Source organism: Arvicanthis niloticus, chromosome 5 (genome assembly GCF_011762505.2).
Source record: "Arvicanthis niloticus isolate mArvNil1 chromosome 5, mArvNil1.pat.X, whole genome shotgun sequence".
Classification (NCBI taxonomy): Eukaryota; Metazoa; Chordata; class Mammalia; order Rodentia; family Muridae; genus Arvicanthis; species Arvicanthis niloticus.
Window position 1 is genome coordinate 60492671 of NC_047662.1, and position 26178 is coordinate 60518848.

Genomic DNA, 26178 nt, shown 5'->3' on the forward strand with positions numbered 1-26178 from the left:
TGAAAGGTGTATATAGATTGCAGTCATTTTGTTCTAATTTTTGTGTTGTTTTGTGCCCTCATTTGTGTGTGTTTAATAATTTTGGCTTTGTTTTTTTTTCTTTCTAGCATCTCTTGGCTGTACTTATTCTCTCTTCACTTTGAAGTATTGTTTCCAGTGTTCTATACTCTTTTATTTTTTATTAACTGATTCATCGTTTAGAATGAGATGCCCTTCTTTGTCTCTTCAGATTAGTTTTAGTCTGAAGTCTATATAACAAAATAGACTTCAGACTAAAACTAATGTGAAGAGACAAAAAATAATGGAAAGAATACTAGGCACATTGACAAATAGCCTAATATGACTAATATATATAATGTATATTATATATTTATACAACATTATGCATAATTATATAAAATATATTTATTATTATATAATAAATATATGAATTATATATTTATATGTGGTTTATATTTATTAAAATTATTTATTTTATATTTACATATTTTATATGTGTATTTAAGAAGTATTTATGTATTTAAGTTATTTAAAATATTTGTGTTTATTAAAATGTATATAAATAAAATATATTTGTATATTTTTATTACATATTAATTTATTTTATATAATATATTACATATATTATATAGAATATGGTATTAATGTATATAACATACATTATAGAGATATATTAGTCATATAAGACCATACATCAATGGGCTTAGTATAGTTTCCAGTGTAATAATATATATAATTATATACAATACTGTATATATATGATGTATATAAAATGTGTGTGTTTGTGTGTGTCTGTGTGTGTGTGTGTGTGATATAAGACTACATGTCAGTGTGCCTAGTCTTATTGTAACTTAATTTGCAGTGTTTGATTGATATCCCTGGGAGGCCTTCTCTTTTTTCAAAAAAAATGGAAGAGGAGTGGAACTAGGGGAGAGGTAGTCCTCCCACATGCAGTCTCTTTTTTCTACACTCCTCCCATTCCTTTGTCAACACCTCCCCTTTTCCACAGTGCCTAGCAAGTTACAATAAGACTAAGCACATACCCTCGTATCAAGCTTAACTATTTTCATAACAGCTGTATTCATAATTCTCCAAAATTGGAAACAACCTAAGTGTTCCTCAACCAAAGAATGGATTTTTAAAAAGTGTGATATGTTTACAAATTAGAGTATGACTCAGATACTATTTAAAAAGTGACATCACAAAATTCTTAGACAAATGGATGAAACTTGAAAAAATATTTCTGAGTAAAGTAACCCAGACCCAAAAAAAAGATAAGCATCGTATATACTCACTTATAAGTGTATGTTAATGCTTAACAGAGGGCTCAGGTGAGAACTATGGATCTCACTGGGAAAGGGAAATAGAGTAGATTTCTCAGGTGTGGGAGGTATTTCTTTATTGTTACTGGATATAAATTTTATTGCAGAGAAGGTTTTCTTTCTCACTCACCTATGATAGATAAAGTTGTTGGATAAAGCCATGTAGGCTGGTAATCACTGTTTTTTAGAAGTTGGAGTATATTGCTCCAAGTTCTTCCAGATTTCAGAGTTTCTATTGAGACATCACCTGTTATTCTGATGAAATTCTCTTTATATATGGCTTGTATTCTTCTGTTGCAGATTTCAATATGCTTTCTTTGATCTGTACATTTAATATATTTTAATTATTTTATGGCATGAGGAATTTCTTTACTGGTCTTATCTAGTTGGTGTTTGGTCTATTTATTGAGTCTTTACGGGTATGTTGTTTGTTAGTTTGGGGAAGTTTTATTCTATGATATTATCAATGGTCTTATCTATGCCATAGAAGTGGAACTTATCTCCCTCATCTGTGACTTTATTTCAATGGAGTCTCATACTTCTTGCATGTTCCTTTCTTGTGCTTTGAATTTTTGTCATATTCTTTCCTTGTTTTGCCTATTGACAAACCCTCTGTTTTGTCCTTGGGTCCTGATAGTCTATTACCTTCTTGATTTATTATACTTGTAAATCATGTAAGGCTTTCTCCTGTAATTGGGATATTGCATATTTTCTTGACTCCATCTTCATTTTAGCTTCTGTTCTCCTCAGTATTTTTACCTTTTTCTTGAATTCAGCTTTTAATCCTAAATTACCGTTGTCATTTCATTTAGTTGTATATTTGTGTTTATATATCACTCAGGTGTTTGTTCTTTATTCTCTTAAAGTTCAATGAATTGATTGTTGTTTCTTCATTAACTACCATGAATTGATAAAATTTATGGATTATTCTATGAAATTCTTTCATAGGCTAATCAAGGTAGTTCTCATTAGAGAAGATTACTAGAAGACCAGTGGATTTAGAAGGAGGTATGCTGTCTTGGCCGTTGATGTTGTCATACATTTTGTGATTTGGTGTGTGCATGTGAACTTCTTTATTTTGCTATATGTCTGATGTGTGAATCTTCCCTACCTTAGGTTGAGCCAGTGTGGGAGCTGTGTGACCAGAAATTGGCCAGGTAATGTGATGGGTGGGCTGTTTAGTTGGACAAGGCAAAGATGCCTCTGAAACTATGGGTCTGGATTTAGGCCTGTGGATACAGAGGGTAGGATAGGAGATAAAGTGAATGTCTCATCAGTCAACAGTGGAGCCATAAATCTAGAGCTAGGGCTATGCACTTGGAGATGGCAACAGATTGGGTGAAAGATGGGAAAGGGAAGAAGCAACTTATTCAGTGAACCTAGTTCTTTGGCTGGGGTGGAGATAGCTGTGAGTATGTGAAAATAAAATTTGAAAGCAGCGTTGAAACATTCATGGTCAGCAAAGACCACCAACAATTTGTTAAATTTAGTCATAATAAAATATTAAGTCCCTACAGGGGCAGGGTGACCAAAAATAAAGGCATGCAAGGGCGTGCCCAGACAAGTCCAAACAAGCCCAAGTGAGTAATGGGCTATCTGGTGTTTACCTCTCTCTCCTTCCCTTTCTGGAAGGTCCTAGGTGCTGCAAGTTCTGCCAGTTCTACAAGTTGCTGATGTTTGAAATATTCAATTATGTGTAGCCGCGCAAAAGTGCAACCAATCATATGTAACCGTGCCAAATTTTCCCCGCTCTCCCCAACCCCTACCGATAAATATCCCAAGTTTCCTGGGTCCGGGGTCAGAATCTCTATCTCCTGCGTGAGATATGTTCCGGCCCGAGGGCCCTCGTCATTAAACCTCCTCTGCAATTGCATCAAGATGGTTTCTCGTGTGTCTTTGGGTTCATGCAGGTCCGGACTTGGGTGAGGGTCCTCGTTTGGGGGTCTTTCAAGTGGATACTGTGAAACTGGAAGAATGGCAAAGGGAATGGAGCAACTTACCCAGTAAGGATGCCTCATAAACAATGATGGTTCACAGGGCCAGGCATATGGAGAGCTATGCTTGTGGGGATGTATGGTGGAAGTCAGGGTGAAGATGGCAAAGGGGAGAAACAACATACCCTGAGCATCTTACAGTATCCATGAATGTGATCTTCCATTTATTATGTCTTTTAAAGTATCTGTTGTTCATACTAAGGAATCCTAGTGTGTGTGTGTGTGTATTAAAAAGGATGTCTTTTTAATTTCTCTTCATTGATTGTAGTTCCACTTTTTCTCAATTTTTTAAACCTTAACACTTGCAAAACTTTACCTTTCTTACCCTTTTCAGCAAGCATTACTGTCTCTCTTCTATTTGCCCTGTATTACATTGGCTAGCACTCTAGTACCCATTTCAGCTAAAATAGTAAGTAATCATTCTCCTCTTCTTTCTTGCATTATTCTTTTCTACTTAGAGACAGCATCAAGTAGAATATTTGTTATACCAAAATAAGGCAATTTTCATTTATGGTAGAAACAATGGTTTGTCTAATCAATAGTCACTTCTTTGCAATATTATCTTAAGTGTATATACATTCAACTAAATCATGTAACTGTCCCATAGTTACACTAAATCATATAATAGTACTTTGGGTGCTGAAACATGGACAAATTTCTGCTGAATATTATTGGAGACTTTCTTGGACCCATCAATTGTATAAATAAGACATGGAGGCTGCTAAATAAGTTTAAAGCTTGGGCCTTTTGCTGGGGCAGTCTCCCAGCCACTGTCTAAACTTAACCCTATTACTCTACTTGTCACTTGGTTAGCTCTATACATTTCTCTGTGCCAGTTTGTCTATTTTTTTCTGAGTCTGCTCTTGATTCCTTCCTCTGTATCACGCTCTCTATCTACAAGTTTGGGGTGTGAGGGATGGAGGGTGTTAGGAATGATGTTTTGTACACTGTGCAAAATTCAACCTTGTGTTATTCAAATGCTGATTTCTCATATCTTGCTTCAACCCAGATGGACACTAGATTGAAATGCTTATACCAAGAATCTCCTGTTTCAAGTTTGTATAAATAGTTCTTATCAATTATTCCCTGCCTTGTCAATAAATGATCACCCAATGGCTTGGGCAGAATAGTCAATAGACCGGGACATCTGCCAACCAGAGGAAGGTTGTGGGGAGGGAGAGAGAGAGATTCAGATCAGCAGAAGGATGGGGGAATTGGAGCCATAAAGAAAGGGTCTAAAGGGTACGTATATGGGATGGGGCTGGGAGGTACCCAGTTTAGCATATAAAGTAAAGGTAGATCATTTGAATGTTTAGCTATTGAGGTGCAGTTTTAAATAAATATTGAGAATTAGCATAAGGTAAATAAAGACAACCACTTGTTTAATTCACTGTAATATTTATAGGCAGGTGAAGAAAGACAAATATTTATAAAATAGAAAAGCCCAGAGATGGACCATAGAAATGGCAATACCAAAATCCTACCAGGACTTAGTTCTCTGCCAGTATAGAATTAACAATAGAAACTACAGGAACACACCTTCTCACAATGTAAAAGAAGGTTATTCCAAAGAGATATTTTTGGGATAGATTGCTTTCCCTGATATTGGTACCACCCAGGCAAATAATAAATGTCAGCCCTTGCTTGTGAAGAGAATGTATGGTATACATTATACCAAAATAAACCTATAGATAACATTTTTATAATGTGAGCAATTATATTAATAAGTTCACTTGCATGCTACCTATTTATCCCTGGACTATATTATTGTTCTTAGACACATAATTGTCTTTGATTTGTGCTCTCTGCTAAATAAGATCTCTTTCTGGTTGAGGGACAATGGCTGAGGTATATAGCATGATTAATTTATTTCTTTGCTTAGCTTCTGATATAACACTGGTTATTCATCACTCACTTCTACTGCCACCCTTGAGAAAGATGTTCACCCTGACATTATCATCTTAATTCTTAGTATGGTATATCAGTTAAGTTGTATAAATACCAGATAAAATTCCCATGGCTCCTACTCCCCCCATTGCTTCCTCTCTTTTGTGTGTTTTCCATGACAGCAAAGTAAGAAAAAACTATTTGACCTTTGTTCAAAGACAATATCAGTCAACCTGGAGCTTTCAACTGCACTGTAGTAATGGCCTTGAAGCATTGTGGAAAGATTAATCTTTCTCTACTGAGAAGAGAGATTGATATTGACATATATCTGGAATGACTCATGAATAGTGGACAGCAGTTTGGTTGGATAATAAGGACCTTGGACCAGAAAGTTATTAGATCTAGGAAAATAGCTATGTGGGAAAATTTCTCCAAATAAACACAGGTGTATGTATGTATGTACTGTCCCATATAAAGCCCAGCCAGGAGCAACCTTTGAAAAGTACCATTTTAATAACCTGTCCAGCATAACCTATTATTTGGGACAATAAGAGAAAGTTCACACAAGCAGAGATAGGGCTTATGCTCTATAAGCAACATCAACTTTCATTCACCAGGGCCAATTTGGCTGAGAGCAGACATCAACACAAAACTCCAGACATGGCATCATTTCCCAAGAAAACCAGCCAGCCACCTGGTGGCAGGTTGATTTCATTGGACCATTTTCATCACTGAAGGAACAGCTCTTTGTTCTTGCTGGGGAAAAAAAAAAAAACAGAACAAACCAAACAAACAAACAACAAAATCTCTTGCTAGTATGGTTCTGCCCTTTTGTATTTCCTTCATTTGATATTTCTGCTAAAATCACAATCATAGTATTCTGTACAACATTATTTGTGACAAAGGAACTCAAATATTGAGCTTGTGCTCATGGTACCCACTGAACCATCCTGTTCCCTTTCATCCGGAAACAGCTGGTCTAGTAAAATTATGAAATGGCCTTTGGAAAGCTCTATTATGGCTCCAGCTGGTGAGAGCGTGTTTAGGGATGGAATACTATCTTTCTCTGAATAAAATAGGCTCTAAATCAATGTAAATATACAGAGATGATTTTCCTCAACTCGAGATCTGAGAGCCATGAAACAGATACGAGAATGATATATTCAAACTGCTACTAATGATTTTTGTTTCTTTTTCTTGACACTTTGGCATATGTTGGTTTATAGGTCTTATTTCCTAATGGAGAAATTGTTCCATAGGAAAATGTATACTTTCCTGGAACTACAGACTACCACTGGCACTTTCAAACAACAGTGAAATCACATGAACAAGATCCTTTAGAGAGCTGCTCTTTCATCCAATATTTGTTACAAAAATTAATGGAGAATTGCAAAAATCTATGTAAATAAAACTGTTGATAGTGTACTCTTCAGAGAATTTGAGTCGCCCACCACAGTAAGCAACCATGGTTAACTAAAGCACCTGCTGGAAACAATGAAAAGGTGAAATAAGTTACAGATATAATCTGTGACCCCCCATGACCAGTTGCAGCCCAAGCTGTGGCAGTCAGTAGTATTTATCTTTTCCTTATTTCAGAGAAGTGATGCAGGGTGTGTGTGTGTGTGTGTGTGTGTGTGTGTGTGTGTGTGTGTGTACATCTGTAGTATGTATGTCTGTATGTGTGCCCATCTATGTTTGTACATGCATGTGTTCGTACTGATGTTCCTTGACTTATAATGAGAATGTATCACAATAAACCCACTACATGTAGAAAATATAAATTTGACACCTAATATACTAAACCTAATAGCTTAGCAAAACTGTGCACTGTGGAGTATTGGTTATTTAGAACAGAACATTTGAGGCAGAGTTAGGAGCCACAGATATCTGTCACCACTCAGCATCTCAAGAAATTAGCAAATCAGTAGTCTGGGAAAAGATTAGAATTCAAAATACTACAGCTGCCACTGGATACCTACCACACTGGCACTGTCATGAAGCTAGAAAAGCATAAAAACAATGGTAATTGTGGACATCTTTACATAGCGATTTTCTTGTCTGCAATACCTACTCTAACAAAAAAGTAATAATATTGGCTAAATGTATCTCAGGATTAATTTAATAGGATACTTAAATGTGGGTTTGGCTAGGTGAAATTGAAATGAGCGTCTCCCAAAGATGGATAATATACTTTGTGTCATTGGGAGAGATCAGCATCTTTTGTCATCCAGGGGTCACTTATATCAGCTTTGGGTGAAAGACATTTTATGTACACACATTATTTACAAGGAATCAAGGCAGGCATGAATGATTATGAACGCTGTATTGGCAAGAACTACACTGGACAGGACTGTGCTAAATTAGTTTGCCTAAGATAGAAAACTACATTTCACAGATTCCCCCTTTCCACATATCATTCAGAATGAAAGCTGACCAAACATTCTATGGAATTATGAGTGAAGTTTTTCAGATATAGGTAAAACAGAAATCACAGAGTTGGGACACCCAAGTGTGTTTCTAGTCTGCCCTCATTTTTCCTGACTCCATGTTGCTTTCTGCTCTTGACTTCACTGACCCTCTGTCTGATGCTAATGTGAGACCCAAAGAACTCACAGCCACTCAGAGTCTTGGGCTCCTCATAGACCTTCCCACATCCCTTACTTGAAAGCTATAAATTTTATAAAAGTTTTCACTTGTCTATCCACACAGTAGTTTAGCCAGGTTGGTTAGTGACTCTCATATGTGCTTGTCTTATACAACAAGATATTTATTTCCAAGATCCTCCCTTGTTTGGGGAAAATATTCTGTAAATTATTTATTTCCACAGTTACAAGGGCTCTGTCTTCCTAACTGAATCTTTACTAATTAAAGGTAGTATGAACACAGAGCTCTGGTTGTGCAGGTCACTTCCTTCAAGGTCTTAAAAGAATCCCAAGTACACACACAATAGTATGTTGTGAAAGTATGGCTCACCATGGCATGAAAACCAAACAGGAAGCCTGGAACTAAGCCTAGATATTCACCAGTAATAAGTGTCCTTTGGTTCTACATCCACTAAGTGGATTAAACACAATTACAGTGCTCTTTGTTGAGCAACTGCCACCAGGGGGCAAAGATAATATCTTAATACAAAGCAGTAACAGTGAGAGTTGTTTTCTTAATACCAGGATATAAGCATTACTGTACTGTGCAATTTATTCAAGCTACCTCTTATCTCCATGAATCTTTCAGGTTAGATATTACTATCTTTATTTTACTGAGAAGAAACAGATGCCCAGAGTGCATGTAACTTGCCATTCACAAGACCTGTCTCAACAGTAAAGCAAGAAATCCTTCTAGGAAGACATATGACTACATACTTTGTGAACCATCTAGCCATGTTTGTCTCCAGGGCTCTCACAAGTCCTGTCTGAGTCCTCTTTCCTTGAACATCTGTTTCTCACAGTAAGCTCCCTTTTAAACCACACTGGTTCTGTTTCCTCTCTTTTCATATCATTCTGGGTTGTTTTCACGTAGAAAAATTTCTCATGAACAGTGTTCAATTGACAAATAATGTCTGTAGACTTTCTTTTGGGGGTCTTAGAACTAAAACTTGTTCATTCATTTATTTAACAAATCATTCACATGTTTCTGAATAGCTGGTAAATGACTCCACCCAATACTGAGGTGGTAATGAAAAACCCCATCAAGCAGGCCTCTGGTGTTTTCAACACAATCATTTCAATGGAAATATTATGGCACAGTCAGAGATCATCAGCTGTGAAAGGGCCACTCCTTTTGTTCTTCTGCATTTTCCCTCCATAGAGTTGTCAACCTCTATGTCGCATACAACACACAGAGAAGACAGTTCTGTCTTTGCCTTCCTAACTGCTGACTAGAGAGGTTAGGTGCCAAGGCCTCAAGTAGCTTTTAGGCATCAATATCGTAATTATAAAGAACTCAGTGATGTACTGACATGGCCAAATGATGCCAATCTTAGCTGTTTGGTGATTGTTCTTCGTACACGTGAAAAAGCAGTCTATGAAAAACTTGAGGCTGGGTCTAGTCTCTTAAACATTTTTGTGCTTTGCACCTAGCTCAATGCATGACACAAAGTACATGCTTAATAAATGCAATGACTCAATTTCTAATCTAATACTTTTATTAATTTAGTAAATAATGAGGTACTATTTGCCACATATTATGTATCAGACACCACACAAAGCTGCAAAGGAACAAACAGGTATAATTCTTTCTCATACCTAACAGTCTGAAATTACTAAAGTAAGAAACCCTTCCGTGTAACACATACTATTATTACCCTTGGGACTGGCTATACAGATCTGAGCTTCAATTTCCTTGATGTCTAGCTAGTAGAAGAAAAATTTTCCTATTTTATAAAGTTATTTTGGGTCCTAAGAGTCTTATGAATTGTATGGACTATATAATGCATCATGAAAATTAACTTAATATTTAGGTTATTAAAACAATATGTTCACATGTTTTGGTTTTTTGTTTTGTTTTGGTTTGTTTTGTTTTGGTTTGGTGTTTTAAGACAGGGTTTATCTGTGTGACCATGGCTGTTCTAGAGCTAACTTTGTAGACCAGACTGGCCTTTAACTTAGATATTCATCTGCCCCTACAGTCTCCTGAGTGCTGGGATTAAAGGTGTGTACCATCGCCACACAGCCAGCAAGTCCACATTATTATGTTAACTCTATGAAGAATCCAACAATGCTACGATTGCTGTACCTTTAATCCAGATTTTTGCCATTTACTATAGCTCTGTTTACATCCTGTCCCTACACAGGATCTAGTGTGTCTCAAAACTAGAATGTAATAGATAGACTCATAAAATAAAAACAACTCAAGAATCACCAAGAGTTCTGATCTGAATCTCATGAAACTCTACTCAAAACTGTGTATTAATAGGTCACTTTGTAGAATCATTTGGTTGAAATATTCATTATCCAAAATCAGTCTACTCTCAGTGTATGTTAGCTGCATAGCAATTAGTTGCCAGGCTTTGTACAGTAATTGAGGCTCTGAGCATGGAGGGTTTCTCCATTTTGTTTTATACAAAAAAAAAAAAAAAAAAGTGAGCATTGCATTTTTCCTCAACCCTGCTCCATTAAAATTTATGCAAATCATTAAACAATTTGCATTCTAAATCAGCACCAGATACTCTCCAGTTGTGCATTATGATATTTTTAAATAAAATATACTGTGAAAACTTATTAGCTTAATGAAAAAGACACACATACATAAATATAATTTTAAAATTTTCTAGTGATTCTTGCTGCTCAGATAAAGATATCTCTCACTCCTACCACATATGGGTCTTCATTATTCCTCACAATACAGTGAAGCCATTGTCCCTTTAAAAATTATGGCACATGAGAAAAAAAGTTGTACAGTTGTTTTGTGAGCTGTTTTCCCCCCCTGGGGCTTCCCAGTGACTGAATTGAACAGCTGGATAGATGGTTTTAAATGCTCCAAGTGGAGAAAGAAATGTACGCCTTAAGACTCCAAAACACCTCTAAGCTTTAAAGGCAGTTACTGACCTTCAGAAATTTTGTCTTTCCTAAGTACATTAAATATACTTTATATAGAATCAGTAGATATTTGTCTGAGCAGATAGTTTACTTTCTGAATAATTCCTTTTTACCTTTGAGAATGGGTGACATGCTATTTTTTCAAACAAATGATAAAGGACTATATCCACAGATAGAAGCAAAGGCTACTAAAAAATTAAAATTATCCTCAGTAGAAATATATTTCACATTATGAAAATGAATACAGCATGATCTAAAATGGTTATTTCATAAACTTGTTAGTCTGTAACAGAAAACCACGTGTTTTCTCAGAATAACTGAATTGCAGTTTGTGATAGTGGCCAGAAGAGGGCAGGGTCTTGTTTCTTATAACCCAATAATTCTTTGTGCATTTACAATGTTAACTTTAAAGAGAACAGTTCAAAAACATTTCCTTTTTACAACTAGTAGCTAAAAAGTACAAAAATCAGACAATCCAAAAATAATATATTCAAATTTATTAGGTTTACTTACTACTGGTCATTTATCTGCAAATAAAATATTTTTAAATACTTGGAACAATTTCTGGTTCACCTGTAATAGAGGAGGAGAAGTGGGAAAGGAAAAGAAGGAAGAGATGGAAAGGGATTTGTTTTAGAATAATAACCACAACCCCCACTCCTGGTTCTTACTCTACCATAGGAATTGCTTTTTACAAATGTTCACAACTATAAACACAACCTACAATAAAATAAAAGCATGTATGGCTTTATAATAAAAGTGATAATTTAAGGAAAAGATTCATTAGTTTAAAATAATAGTATTTCCTGAAATAAGTTTATTCAAGGCACATATAATGATTAAATGTTTCTTTGATTTAATAAATGCTAAAGAAAAGTCTTTAAATCTAAAGTATATTACACTGCTTAGAAAAATAGCATGTAAGACTGAGAAGCCATGCTTATGTTCTTTGAAGTACATTAATAACTGAGTGAGTGAGTGAGTGAGTGTGTGTGTGTGTGTGTGTGTGTGTGTGTGTGTCATAGCTCCAGAAAATCCACAGAATGGTAGAGTGGATATGTTACAGATGCTCCTGATTGGGCCTGAAATACAGTCTACCACCAGTTACTAAGTGCTTGCTGGGAAGGTGGGTCGGCTCCCTAATCATCCCTGGAAATGCATAATCCAAAGTTGGCTGAAGAGGCAATGCTGAAACCAGTCCAGGCGTTAGGTAAGGTGACACAAAACCAGACAGCGCTCTTCCTGGAGAAGAATATGCCAGGCGCAGTGGGCTGAAAGCTAGTCTGGGATTGAAACTGTAGAGAGTTGAATCTCTTCCATAAGCAGCAGAGGCAGCTTCAAGAGAGAGAGCTGATTTATTACTTAGAGTCCCAAAGCCAAGGCCAGCAAGACTAAAATCTGAAGCTCTCTGAAAGGCTGCATTTTCCAAGTCTGCATGTGCTAGGTCCCTGCAGTCTGGCTTATGTTCTTTCCCATTTAAGATCTGTTCAATAGCTTGAACTACGTCTCCCTTGCAGAACTGTAGAATGCCTTCTAGGCGGCTACGTCTGTAACCTGGAAAAATCCTGATGAGAATTCCGAGAGGATCTCGTGGTCTTGAGGTCACCGCAGAAAGGCTGGCTCTGGTAGCAATGTAGTCTCTGGCCCACTCGCTTTCATTCCCTGATTCCAGGTCAGATGAAGAGAAGGACCTGGGACTGTCTTCTCCTCCCGATTGATCCGTGGGGCAAGGAGACAGGATGATGGTGGATTTGTCCGAGTGTTCTGAAATAGATGACATGAAGCCCTGTTTCTCCACGGTAACATTACCCTTAGATGATCCCAGAGAACGGTGATGAGTGTTGGAGACTGGCTCTTCGTGTCTACTCTGGCATGAATCACAGTTACCCTGTTTTGGTTCTGCAGAAAAGAAAATGAAAACTAATCAGACATAAAAATTTGCCACAACATAGCTATGCCCGCACAAGGACAATGATGGATGAAATAATTCACTAATTCACAATGTGTGTGTGATGCGGTCTATATAGTATAACTAGCAATTTTGATTCACCCAAAACCATCTTCATGAGAGTCACATTTTAAAGATCATGCAAAGCTAGCATGTGTGGGAACAGAGGAGGGTGCTATTTCTCATGCATTTTAGGATATAAGGTTATACAGTAAGTACCTAAGAAATTAAAAATTAAGCATCAAAAGAGGAGAGTTTGTTGTTACCCCAAGTGTCAATGTGACACCATCTTGGAATTAGAGATTTTTTTCCAAAATGTCCAAATTTTTCTTTGGTCTAAGTCATGTTCTTCACACACACACACACACAAAGATCCTATGTAAAAAGTAGTTAATATTCTACTTAATTCAAATGATAATCTGCAATATTCTTTGATGTTTCCCTGTCTCTTTAAGAAATAATCCTAAATATGTGCCATAAAAGTTTATAATCTATTTAAAATGTAAATTACATTCACGTTAACACTAGAAGGGTCAAAATGTTGTCACTATATCAAATACTTGACAAAAAAAAAGTTGTGATAGTTGTAAGATTGCACACTGGTGTTTTCAACATTAAATAATATAAAAACTTGTCAAATGGCCTTTGCCACATGGAAATCAATTTCCATTCCTCTTTTGTTCCACTTGCTTCTACAGCGATTCACTGAGTATTGCTCCTGAAACATAGGAAATATCAAAATTAAATCTCTGTTATTTTGTCTAAAAATAATGTATTACTTCTCTAGATTGGACTCCCAGGACAAATATCTCTAAAGAAACACAGGCCGCAAGCTGTGCTTGGGGCTTACGACTGTGATTCCAGTACTCAGGAGGTTGTGGCAAATACTTGATATAATTCCCTTCATCTCCATCCTCACTACTTCTGGGGATTATTTTATTCATTGTTGTAGTTTGGGATACTGATAGCCTACCTTTTTTTTTTTTTTTTTTTTTTTTGAATATAAGCTTCTTTTACATAGGAAAATGTTATTTGCCACTAAATCACTGTAGGCCTTTGTCTTGTGAATGAATAAGTTTAATACAATATCTTACTATAGTTTATTCATATTGTGCAAGAGGGGGTAGTCAATTTAGAAAGCCAATGAAAAAGCCTTTAAAATATGGACTCTTTGTATAGGCCAGTCACTGTGACACAATAATCTAATACATACATTAGGCCTGCAACATGTACACTTTAGTGCACAAAGTTTACATAAATTCATACTATCAGCCAAATCTCATTAGCAGTGTAGCAGACGGAATGTCACAATTTCTCATCGGTCTCTATCTTCCACGAGAAATGCTTAAAGTCCATCGGTCTATTGAAATAGACTAGAGCATGTGTCCAAACTTGACATACGTGAATGCAAATTTACAATGCAGAGATGGGTTTCTTTCGAAATTACACCCTGTTTTGCTAAGATCTGCAATGTTGACAACCAAGCAAAGTTTCTAATTAATAACTTACCACCGGTTATCACATAACTTCGTGTGATACAACCTGTTTGGGATTTTAACAAAATGATATAAAGGAAATTCCCACTTACCAGGGGCCCTATGGAGAGCTGCGAAATTCGTGATAACACAATGATATTGATATTACAGAAAAAGAGTTTTTTTAATGAAATAAATAAATAAATAAATAAATAAATAAATAGGAAAAGTTAATTTGGGGTCATATTAGTTATAAATCCAAACAAGAGATTCAGGCCATGACTTTGTGGCCAGAAACTACAAATACGAATTGAGATCTCTCCAGCTACAAACTGACACTCTTGTCAATGGTTTCACTATCGACAGAGAAGGCTCAAACTTATTTCTAAATTTAAGTCCCTAAAGCTTTCCTCTTCCTTGGGAACTGTACTTAAAGAATTAAAATGAGGTCTGGACGGGAGAGAAACAAGTGAGCATTTTCAGTTTCTTCTTATGTGCTAACTGGTAAAACTCTGTCCCCAAATCAAAGATCATCACAATAACCACAGTCAACCGGTTTCCTGTGCAAGAACACTGTGGTTTTACAACTGGAAAGAGTGTTAGCACACCCGCTAAAGTTTTCTCTCAACGCCTACTGAAGTTCTGACCACACAAAGCCAAAGCAAGTTGTGCCTAAATCCACTCCCCCGCGAGCCTAGCAGACACTTCACGGTTTTCACTATCTTTATCAACCTGGATGAGCTCTTCTAGTGAAAGCCTAGTAACTATCCCATCCTAGCCATCCACAGGGCAGATCCACATTCCTGAACTTCAGCACTCCTTTCAAACAACTCTTTCTGCCCACTTTTAGGGAGCTACTGCTCGTTACTACGCATCCTTCCAGAACAGTCATTTTCTCGCAGAAAAAGCAAACCAAAGAGGACTCACCCTGCTTTCTCTCAGCATAATCTTGCTGCAAAACCTCGAAAGCTGGGACTGACAGGCTCCCAGGGTGTCTAGAGGCACCTGCTCCCAAGGCAGCTACAGCCATGGGGCGGCTACTCAAGACCTGGGGACTCTCGGTCCTGCCACTGCTCCCCGACGCATGAGCTGCAGCCGCGGACGGCGCCTGATACAGAAGCCTGTGCAGCCCGCGGGCCTCGCTCTCCTCCTGCGCCTGCTGCCTGCGCAGCGCCACCTGCGCGGCCATGACCCGCTGCCGCTCAGCGATCAGGGTGCACTTGGCACACGCGCAATCCCGCCAGCGGCAGAAGCGCTTGTGGCCCTTGAGCGCTGACACCACGCCGTGGTTGCGACAACGCGCGCACTTCGGGGTCCGCGGGTAGCCGCAGCCCACTGCCCCCAACGCCCTATCCAGCCCAGGGCCCGGGGCGCATCCTGCCCGACCCGCACTTGAGGTCGATCGCAGAAAAAGGCCAGGCGGCCGCAGGAAAGTTGCTGACACCGGGATCCCCGACGACACAGACCGCGCGGCCGAAGCGGGTGCAGCAGCCCGCCCTGGGGCCACATGGGGTCGGGAGCTGCCGTTGCGGTCTCTACGATTGTGAGGAAATTGCTCCATTCTGAGAAGGCGCCTCTGAGGAGTAGAAACCAGCAAGAGTGCTGTCCAGAGCTACCCTGTGGGGATACCGGCTGAGGACCCGCCAGGTCCCGCTGTCCAGCTCTGCGCACTGACTAGAGTTTGCTCTCCTGTCCCAAGAGCTAGAAATCGCAGGGTCTAAGAGCTTCAGAACCTGACCGACGGCGCAGCCAGCCAGTGAGCCTGAGTCTAGACGCTGGGGCAGTGTCCTGAGCTCTGCCAGTCTCCGGAGCCTAGAAGGGCCAGGCTGGAGGGCCACCCCGCCCACCGGGTAGGCTGGACAAGGAAGGAGGCCAGGGGAGGGCCTAGGGCGGAGAGTGGGGCTTTCTGGGAGGTGGCCTATGGGATAGATTAGAAACTGTCCTGATCAGACTGAAAGGTCCTAAGAAAAAGGAACCTTTATGTATTTTGGATATTCATCCTCCGTCAGATGTAGGGTTAGTGACGGTAGTTTCCCAATCTGTGGGTTGTCATTTCGTCTAATGACAGTATACTTTGATTTACAGAAGCTTTTCGTTTTCATGAGATCCCATTTATTAATTATTGACATTAGTGCGTGAGCCATTGGTGTTCAGGAAGTTGTCTCCTGTACTGACGAGTTCAGGACTATTCGCATTCTCTGTTCTATTAGATTTAGTGTATCTAGTAATATCCAAAATATATACAGAACTCAAAAAAGTAGGCACCAACCATCCAAATAACCCAATTAAAAACTGGGGTACAGAGCTAAACAGAGAATTCTCGACAGAGGAATCTTGAATGGCTGAGAAGCATATAAAGAAATGTTCAAAGTCCTAAGTCATCAGGGAAATGCAAATCAAAACAACTTTGAGATTCCACCTTACACGCATGATACTGGCTAAGTTCAAAAACTCAAAGGACAGCACATGCTGTCGAGGATGTGGAGCAAGGGGAACACCCCTGTACTGTTGTGGGGAGTGAAAACTTGTTCAACCACTCTGGAAATCAAGTCAGCAGTTTCTCAGAAAATTGGGAATAGTTATACCTCAAGACCCAGCTACACCACTACTGGACATATACCCAAAAGATGTTCTACCACCCCTCAAGGTCACTTGTTCAACTATGTTCATAGCACTATTATTCCTAATAACTGGAAACAACCTAGATGTCCCTCGAATGGAGAGTAAATAAAGAAAATGTGGTTCATTTACAAAGTGGAATACCACTCAGGCATTAAAACCAAGAACACCATGAATTTCGCAGGCAAATGGATAGAACTAGAAAATATCATTCTGAGTGAGGTAACTCAGACCCAAAAGGACATACATGGTATGTACTCACTTCTAAGTAGATATTAGCCTTAAAGTGAAAGATAACCACACTATAATCAACAGATCCAAAGAAACCAAATAACAAGGAGAGCCCAAGGGAGGATGGTTGGATCTTTCTCAGAAGTGGAAACAAAATAGATATCAGAGGTTGATGGAAGGAGAGAAACTGGTAGAAGAGGGGAGAGGAAGGGAAGCGAGAAGGGAGGGAGATCATATGTAAAGGAGAACAGGAGATGAAGACAGGAAATGAGTAACAGCATGTGGGGGGCGTGTAATCTCTAGGACTCTAGAACGTGCCAGTAACCTGGGATGGGGGACGTCCCAGAGGCTCTATGGAGGGCAACTCTAGCTGAGACTGCTAGCGGAGGATATGGATTCTGAGGTGGCCACTTCCTGTAGCCAGACTGTGAAGGGATAAGGACAGTAACTTACCCACAAAACCTTCAACTCAAAAATGTGTCCTGCCTACAAGATGTGCTGGGACAAACACAGAGCAGAGACAGAAGGAAAGGTTAACCAATGGCTGGCCCAAAGTGAGACCCATCCCATGTGCACGAACCAATCCCTGACACTATTAATGATACTCTGTTGTCCCTACAGACAGGAATCTAGCATAACTGTCCTCTGAGAGGCTCCACCCAGCAGCCAGAAGGAGATGCAGACACTCACAGCCAAACATTAGATGAAGCTTGGGGAGTCTTACAGAATGTTTGAAAGAAGGATTGGGGGACCCGAAGTGTTCAGGGACTCCACAAAAAACAACAGAATCAACTAACCGAACCCTCGAGGGCTCCCAGACACCGAATCACCAACCAAAGAGAGAGCACAGGCTGGACCTAGATCCCCTGCACATATGTAGCAGATGAGCAGCTAGGTCTTCACATGGGTTCCCCAACAACTGGAGCCTGTGCTTGCTTCCACTCCCTTAAATGGACATCCTTGTCCAGTAGCGACTTGATGTGCTGTGTTCTCTCTCTCTCTCTCTCTCTCTCTCTCTCTCTCTCTCTCTCTCTCCTCGTGTGTGTGTGTGTGTGTGTGTGTGTGTGTGTTGGGGGGAGGGGTACCCAGATTGGCAAAAGTGTCTTGAAAGGGTTTTTCCTCACTTATTGAATGACCTTGGGGACTTTAAAAACGTATCCAGAATAGGGGAAGGACTTGCATAAGGGGGTACTGGGGAAAAGGGGGGGTCTATTATTGGTATATAAAGTGAATAAAAAAATTTATTTATTTATTTATAAAATAAAAAGAAACTTTTTACCCCCACAACCTAACCCCATCATTTTCTCAAGGAACGAATTGCAAAACTAATAATCCTAATATCTTCCCTTTACTTCCCTAATTTAAGCAAGATTTGAAGTTCTTTCTTAAGCTCCCTGTTTCTACTAAGTTGGAAAATTTGTGTTTTTTACTTTTTTTTTTTTCTTTCCCTTTCCTAGATGAAGTCTTCACAACACCAATATGACAAAGAGACAGGGTGACAAAGACACAAGACAACTTGGAAGACTGTGGCTGCTTCTCATAGAAAAGGTATTTTAAATAGCTCCAGAGAAGCTTCCAGTGTGTAGACAGGTTAATTCAGAGTCAAGGTGCTTCGCAGATGCAGGTAACACATGGAGAATGTTTAAAAGGTTTGCTGTCTAAGGTCAGTATGCATGTCTACTCTGGAATTATTTATGGATAGCACTCGTGTTAAAGCTGTCTCGAAAACACTTCACATTTCTCTTGTGAAATACTAAGAAGGCCGTGAAGATCAATCTTGATGCTATCAAAATGCATTCTCGAACTATACATCTAAAGGCTTTAACTGTTAATAGATTGTATTGCTCCTAAACCAAAGAAACATTTGAAGCAGTAAATTCATGAATATCTACCATAAATTAAAAAAAAAAAAAAAAAAAAAAAAGAGTCAGCACTCTGCAAAGTCCTTATTAAATATCCACCTGCTGATGCCAACCAGGCACCGGAACTCTGGCCCTAAAAAATGGCAAGCAACCATGTTATTTTAATTATTCATGATATTTCCAGGTTGGACAATCTAGATGACTCTTACCTATCCACTCCAAGTCTTCACCAGCACCATGAATCACCTTCTGACATACACACATCCTCTCACAGAGGCATACTACCCTTCTTAAGCCTCTAAACGACCTTGAGAACTCTGAAAACATACAGTTATCCCAATCCAAGTATTCTGATTCTTTTGTAGTAAATCTTAAACTGCCACAGTGATGGGGAACTGTGACCAATGCCTAGAATACCATGCAATGAATACCTGAGCGCCCTGGCATTTATGATACCCAAATGGTTTCAAATCTGCTTAAGGTCTAGTGATCCTCAACTGTGGAAATAATAGCCAACATATGAAACATGAGTTCTTACTGCTACATGAGACATAGTGTGAATAATAATGGAAACTCCCCGTTTCTAGTCACTTAAAGAATTAGTTACATAAACAAAACTGTTTAGATTGGCAAAAGTATCTCGAAGGGTTTTCCTCACTTGCTGAATTTCCCTCACAATGTGACCCCGGAAAAACTCCACATTTAAAGCAGTTACTAAAATTCAGCAATATTCTTTTTGTATTAGATCCTAATTTTCCCTTACAATATGACAAATGATCTGATAAATGAAAACTGGTGAGGTATATCAGAAGCCAGGAAAGTCAGCTAATAAATACTATTTTCCCCCACTCCAAAGGACCTGCGCATCTTCATTTTTTAAAAGATCAGCTGTATTGCAATTCTATTCCCTAGCTATCCTGGACTCTGGAAGTCAAATGATATTTGCTCTTATGCCACACTAAACACTGGACGTGGAGGGAGGCATTTTTCTATAGTGGTAAGTAAAAGTCTGTCTCTGCATAACTGTAAGTTCTAGGTGCACCACATATCAACTCGGTGTTACAGGAGAATACAAGACATTCCAATAATATTCTCAAAAATGTGGTTCATTTCATTTGTCAGTGAGGCCTATAGTTCTTTTTCATTCATGTTCTTGACCTATAGAGTCTGGTAACTACCTGTCTGCAGCCCCTTTCACAGTGTCTCTCATTACAGCTGACTAGACTTCAGCTAGCAGCACCCCAGCTCTCACAGGAACTGCCTTATGTTCTCTCTTATCAGGGCTTCTCTCCTTCTGAGACAAAAGTCCAGAACAAGACAAAACATCCTGAGTCCTAATTTTGCTTTCTACTTTCAGGTTTTTCTTGGGACTTTCATGCTAATTCTTCTGGTACCTCTAAAAAGTTTTATTTCTATAATCTAAAACTCAAATTTTCAAATATCCTTTTATTTTTTAATTGTTTTACTTATTTACATTCCAAATGTTGTCCCTTTTTCCGGTCCCCACTCCAAGAGTTCTTCACCCCATTCTCCCCTCCCCTTTGCCTGAGAGGGTGCTCCCCACTCCACCATTCACCCATCCTTACCTCACCACCCCCACGTCCCACTTCCCTGGAGCATCAAGTCTCTACAGGATTAGGCCCGTTGGCTCCCACTGAGGCCAGACAAGGCAGCCTTCTGCTACATATGTGCTAGGTGCCTCAGACCAGCGCATGTATGGTCTTTGGTTGGTGGCTTAGTCTCTGGGAGTTCCCTGGGGTCTGGTCTTCATTTGATTGTTGTTATACTTCTAGACATTTTTTTCCCAATAGTGCTTTATTTTAGGAAAGAGTCTAAGGCAACATATGGATAATCTTGAAAAGGAGAAAATGAGCCTAATAGAGTCTCTTTGTGATATACAATTGAATTTACAAAGCAGAAACCTAAGAAAATGAGCACAGACTGCAAATGACAAAAGCCCAGAAAACAGAAGGGAAGATGCAATGTTCTCAGATACATTGTTGATAAGGGACAACTGAACTGGATGAGCCTGGAGGAAGACATTGTAAGAGGATCAGGCCCTTGAGTTCTCTATGGCCAAGTTTTACATCCAGTAAGATGTACAATTCCTTCATTTGGTTTGGAACACATGCGCGGACACATTGGTCCATTTAGTCCAAGGCTTTCCAAGATAAACTGTGTGTGGCGACACCAAGGCTTGTCATATGACCTGAGGCAGATTTTGAATAGCACTTGTCTTTCTTTGTGTTTGCCCAGGGTATTAAAGTACATTGTCATTATTGAGAGGCTACATTGTCCAGGGTGACAGAAACGCCCACCTGATTTTACACATTTTATGTTACATATTTAATTATTCTACTTTGCATTATTAATATTATTTCATTTCTCTCTCTTTTAAAGGACATAAATATGTGTTTCTCAAAAAAGGCTTTACAGATCAAATTATTCATTTGGAATAAGGCTTCATAGGTATAAGCACTGACTAAATGTTGCAAATGCTTTTAAAACTTTTGATTTATGTCAGAAATTCCTTTCCTAAAATGTGCATAAATTTGAATTCCACCATGTAGTTCATTTGGTCATCGTCCCATATGTGTATTCTTGCTTTAAAATAAAAACAAATAAATAATCAAACCCAAGAAACTGATATTTCCCTTTCTTGAATTAAGAGTGATAAACCTGAATTACACAGGGAAAGTAATCCAACAAAATTTTACTTGATAAAAGGGGGAGTGCAAAGTTGGAGATAAAAGCAAAATGTAACAAAATCTCCAATAATAATAACATACCCCGATGGTTCTCTGGAGAATCTACACAGAGTGAGACAAACATGATGAATTAACCAATCTGCTACAAAAGAATCTGTTGACTTGAAGATTATTGCATACACAATGCTCAAGACTCTTTATTGAGGCCACTTATATTACTATTTTACAAAGAGAAAATAAATTTTCTCAGAGAATTACCCCCCTAGGATAATCTAATATTCGGGCTCCTTACAATGTTCACACTTCTCTGCACAAATCAGCAGCATGGTGGCAGCTGGGATGGAAAGTTAGAACACTACCTTGCTGGGTAGCCCTGCTTGTGACACAGTAACTCAGACATGGCCTTGTTGGCTTGCTCATCAGAAGCCAAAAGTCCTACTTAACAGCAGTGCCACTTAAAACTCATGGTGTGGGGATGGAGAAATGTCTCCATGGTTAAGAGTTCATACTTTTCCTTGAAAACACCAGAGTTCAGGTCCTAGAGCCCATTTCAGGTCACAAACACCTGTAATTCCAATTCCACAGAATCCCATGCCTTTTTCTATGCCATGGGCACCTTCACTAAGGCAGGAATGTACACACGCACACAATTGAAAGTAAAATAAATCTTTGTTTTTTTAAAAAAAAGGAAGGCGAAACCTTTGCAAATTAAAAATCAAAGTCCTAAAGTCTTTATAATTTCCCTGTCTTCTTCTAGTAAACTTCAGGAATCTCTCCTGTTCTCTTTGCTTTTGTTTTTCTTTGCCACACCCCACAATGTAAACAGCACTAAGTCCGAACTCAACGCAAGACTTTTTCTGGTACTTACCCAACTAGAAATTTGAAACATCTTTTCCTTTGACTCTGCCGAATAAGCAAAGCCAAATTAGATACGTTTTTACTCCTGTCAAGCTGATTTCAAAGGCGATCTTTCTCTCTGAATGGTACTGTTGTGAAGCCTTGCCAGTTGGCCTTAAAGAAACACTTAACAGGGTTCTTAGGGAGTTCCTATCCCCCTCACCCCGTTTGGAAAACCGAAGTGATTATCTTACAACAGGAGAAACGCTAGTGTTTATTCTTAATATATTCTATCGACTGAACACGAAGAAGATATGTAAAGCAACTCCTCAAATATAAACAAATACCTATTTATACTTCAGGAGAAATTATAGAAACGAGAAAACATGTTGCTCATTTTTATAATAAAGTATGATAACGATGGCTCTGGAAGTTTTACATTGGTGCTTTCTGTCTTCTGTACCCTGCCAGGCTGTGCAACCTACAGTAGAGGTGTCCCAATTAAAGATCCATGTGAGTAAGAGAAACGGCTTCTATTCAGCACAAGTAGCTTAAGCAGATACATTGGGTAAATCCGTCCCTCCTTGGCTCTGTGCCATCTTCATCTCCTGGTTTTGAAATCCACTCCTTTGTAAGTATCAGGTGGTTGTGATGAGGTGTTGTCAGGTCTCTGACAGAGTTATTGTGCTGGGTAGAAGCTGGTGGGTTTTGATCAGTGTCTTCAAAGTCAAAGCTTGGAAACTAATAGCTGCACATCAAAACCCCAGAGCCATAATGCGGCTAACATGGGACTCTTTCAGGTGGCCCCAGGGATCGACTTAATTCTCGTGTGCAGCTTCACTCTAATTAGTCGTGTGCAATGGGGTGGGAAGATGCTCACGAAGACACATAGCTTGAGACTCATTATCAAATGTGATTCTGGAAAATAATCACCAGAGGGAGAAAGGGGAAATCTATTTTATTACTTGCCTTTTTTTTTTTTCTTGACTGATTACCATATTACTTTTACAACATCATTTATTGGTTCAGTCTCTATAAGAATATTTATGTTTGGTTTCTAAGCTCTTGTGTTGCTATTTTATTATATCCTGGGTGACAAACAGATACTGCCCTTTAGGACTTTTCATGTTTTATTTTTATATTCTTATATACTTTATATTCTTATATAGCTTTTCAAAGGGGCCATAAATACTTTTTGCTTTAAAGATAGAATGCATTCATGCTTTTTTTCTAATTTTCTTCTTCAAGAGGTTATTGATAGCAACTAAGACTAGAGAGGTATTTCATTTATGTATCCATGAGAATCACACATCGCCATGCTCACACCCACTGACACAGCCTTGTAGCTGTGTATACAAACACACAAGACTCCTTAAAGAACCTGAAATCACAGGTGGAAAACACATGATAAAAAGTCAAATAAATCCACATTTAAACATTAACTATGCCATATGCTTCTTTAATATTGAGACACAGTGGGGTGCCTTAAGAAACTCATTAAGTCTGTGGAAGCAGCAGCTGGGCTCTGTCAAGATATCTATTCACTCCACTTATGAAAGAGAAAAGAGAGTGAGCATGCCCCCATTCTTCTTGGGTTTGCAGCGATCACGACAGCACAAGGTCAGTGCAATGAAAAAGGCAAGCATATCTTCTTTCTCGGCACCTGATTTGATAAATGACATTTTAGTAAATACTTGTGTTTTTCAGTAAGGCAACAATGTCTAACTTTTTGTTCCTGATTTGAATTTTTATCATGAAAAATTAAGACTGTTCCAGAATAACTAACTCATCCAGCACAAGCACACTGTAGACAAACAGATTCTGATAAATTATGTGGGCCATAAAGGAAGCTTCCTCGTGTCTGTTTTGACTTTATGGATGTCAGAGCAAAATGAATGTCCTAATAATATCCATCAATCCTCTCCAGTCTTGTAGGGTTTGGAGAAAGGCCTTGGTTCCCAAGACAGCAGCTTTCTCATCTGTAATATGTAGCTTTAGATGCTCCATTTATGTCAGCCACGTCGATAGTCCCCTGAGTCCTCTGAGAACAAGAGCAAGTCCACATATAAACAGAATTTCACGTAGCGTTTCAAGCTCACTTCAACATTGAGAGCCATGGAATAAAAGGTGTCTGAACTCCCTTCCTGATTTAAAATTCTATGATTCTTTTTTTTTTTAATATCACTATAAAACTACCTAATTCATGAAGCACAAATGCTAAACTGAAAAAGCCTATGAAGTTTACAAGAGAAATTCCACATAGCACCTTGCAGTATGGAGTCTGAAGCAAGCTGTGTAGTTAGTAGTTTTGTCTGTTGATAGGTTACAATTAATTCAATATCTGTACTCACGTTTTAACAACAAAAAAAAAAAAACAGTTGCATAAACAGAATGAAAATGAGCCTTAGAAATGTATAAACCTGCTGCCATTCGGGTCCAAGAACAATCATTCATCTTCTCGAATGCTACATAGCTTCAATATTCTCATTGGTTTAAGAAATGTCTACCAAACAAGGAGGGAAAGCAATGTATTTTCCTTACTTGGTAATCAAAACACTGTTAATACTAAACTTGTTGTGGATAAATCGAATTTCAAGTAATTAATTCGAAAGCCATAAGGCTTCACTCCTGAGAATGAACTCCACATGTTTTACGTTTGATAACTAAGACCATACAAAGGTTTAGACATGACCCCTACAGATTCATAGTCTGGAAACTTGGTCACCAGTATGGCAGTGTTGCAAAATGGGGAAACCTTCTTCCATTTATGGAACCCAGTGGAAGATAGCAAGGTTACTTTCTCTGAGCAACAACTTTGTTAAGAATTAATGTTCTCACAGGGTCTCAGTCCCCATGAGAATGGCTTGCTGTCAAAGCACACACCTGCCTGTGAATCACTATCTTCCTACCATAACCTGATCACATTCTCCCAGCATGTTTAGTATCTGTGGTGAAACTCGAGCTCATAGGACTAGCTGAACATGGACATTTGTCCTCTGAAACTTATTTAAGAAAACCTCTTTTCTTTATAAAACATCAAGTCAGAATGGCAAAGAAGAAGAACACAACTGACAAAAAAAGTGCCAGAAAAGAATGTGGAGAAAGTGGAAATTCTCTTTCACTCTTTCACTGCTAGAATTGTTAGATGGTATATCCACTATGGAAATCAGTGTAGAGAATTCTCAAAAAGCCAAAAGTAAATCTACTTAATGGCCTATCTATACCAATCCTTGACATACACCTAAAGGACACCACTCCTGAGATACTTGCTCAACCATGTTCATTGCCATTTTATTCACAATAGCTAGGAAATGGAAACAATCTGAATGTCCTTCAGCTGATGAATGGATCACAAAAATGTAGTTCATATACATAATGGACTACTATTCAGTATCCCTTAGTTTACTGGAATTCCTTGGCTAGGGTTGAGGTTTCATGAGATGCCCACTGGTGTTGTTCTTGTTCAGGTCTTGTTTTGGCAATCGTATTGTTGAGGTATCATAGGTGAAAGTTCCCTGTCATTTCTAGATGGCAAAAATATCACAGCAGATTTCATGGTCTTCTGGCCCTTTGCCCACTCTTTCCCCACGTTTCCTAAACAATCATCAGCACAGAAGTTATGTTATAGATGTATCCACTAGGGATGGGCAACCCACAAATGGTCTCTGTATTTTGACCAGTTGTAGTTTTCTGTAAGAATCCCTGCTACAGAGACATGCTGCTTTAGTGAGAATTAGGAGCTACACTTATCTGTGGGTATA

General features: G+C 38.7%; 1 protein-coding gene across 2 annotated transcripts; it reads right to left on the reverse strand.

Moving 5' to 3' along the window:
- Positions 1-11219: 11219 nt before the first annotated feature.
- Dmrta1 (DMRT like family A1) lies at positions 11220-15972 on the reverse strand. Of its 2 annotated transcripts, none has more exons than XM_076934680.1 (2): positions 15088-15972; positions 11220-12501 (listed from the first exon to the last, which is right to left on the reverse strand). In XM_076934680.1, the coding sequence occupies exons 1-2, from the start codon at positions 15719-15721 to the stop codon at positions 11798-11800; spliced, it is 1338 nt and encodes a 445-aa protein (XP_076790795.1). In that variant the 5' UTR covers positions 15722-15972; the 3' UTR covers positions 11220-11797. The 2 variants fall into 2 exon arrangements, with proteins under 2 accessions (XP_076790795.1, XP_034359466.1); XM_034503575.2 differs by having other exon boundaries at positions 11220-12636; positions 15088-15971.
- Between the last annotated feature and the right edge of the window lie 10206 nt (positions 15973-26178).

Excerpts from the sequence above, each read along its gene's own strand:
- Dmrta1 (XM_034503575.2), bottom strand. The coding sequence starts at position 15,721 with ATGGAGCAATTTCCTCACAATCGTAGAGACCGCAACGGCAGCTCCCGA. Across the intron at positions 12,637-15,087 it reads TTATGCTGAGAGAAAGCAGG|AACCAAAACAGGGTAACTGT; the intron begins GTGAGTCCTCTT and ends TCTTTTCTGCAG.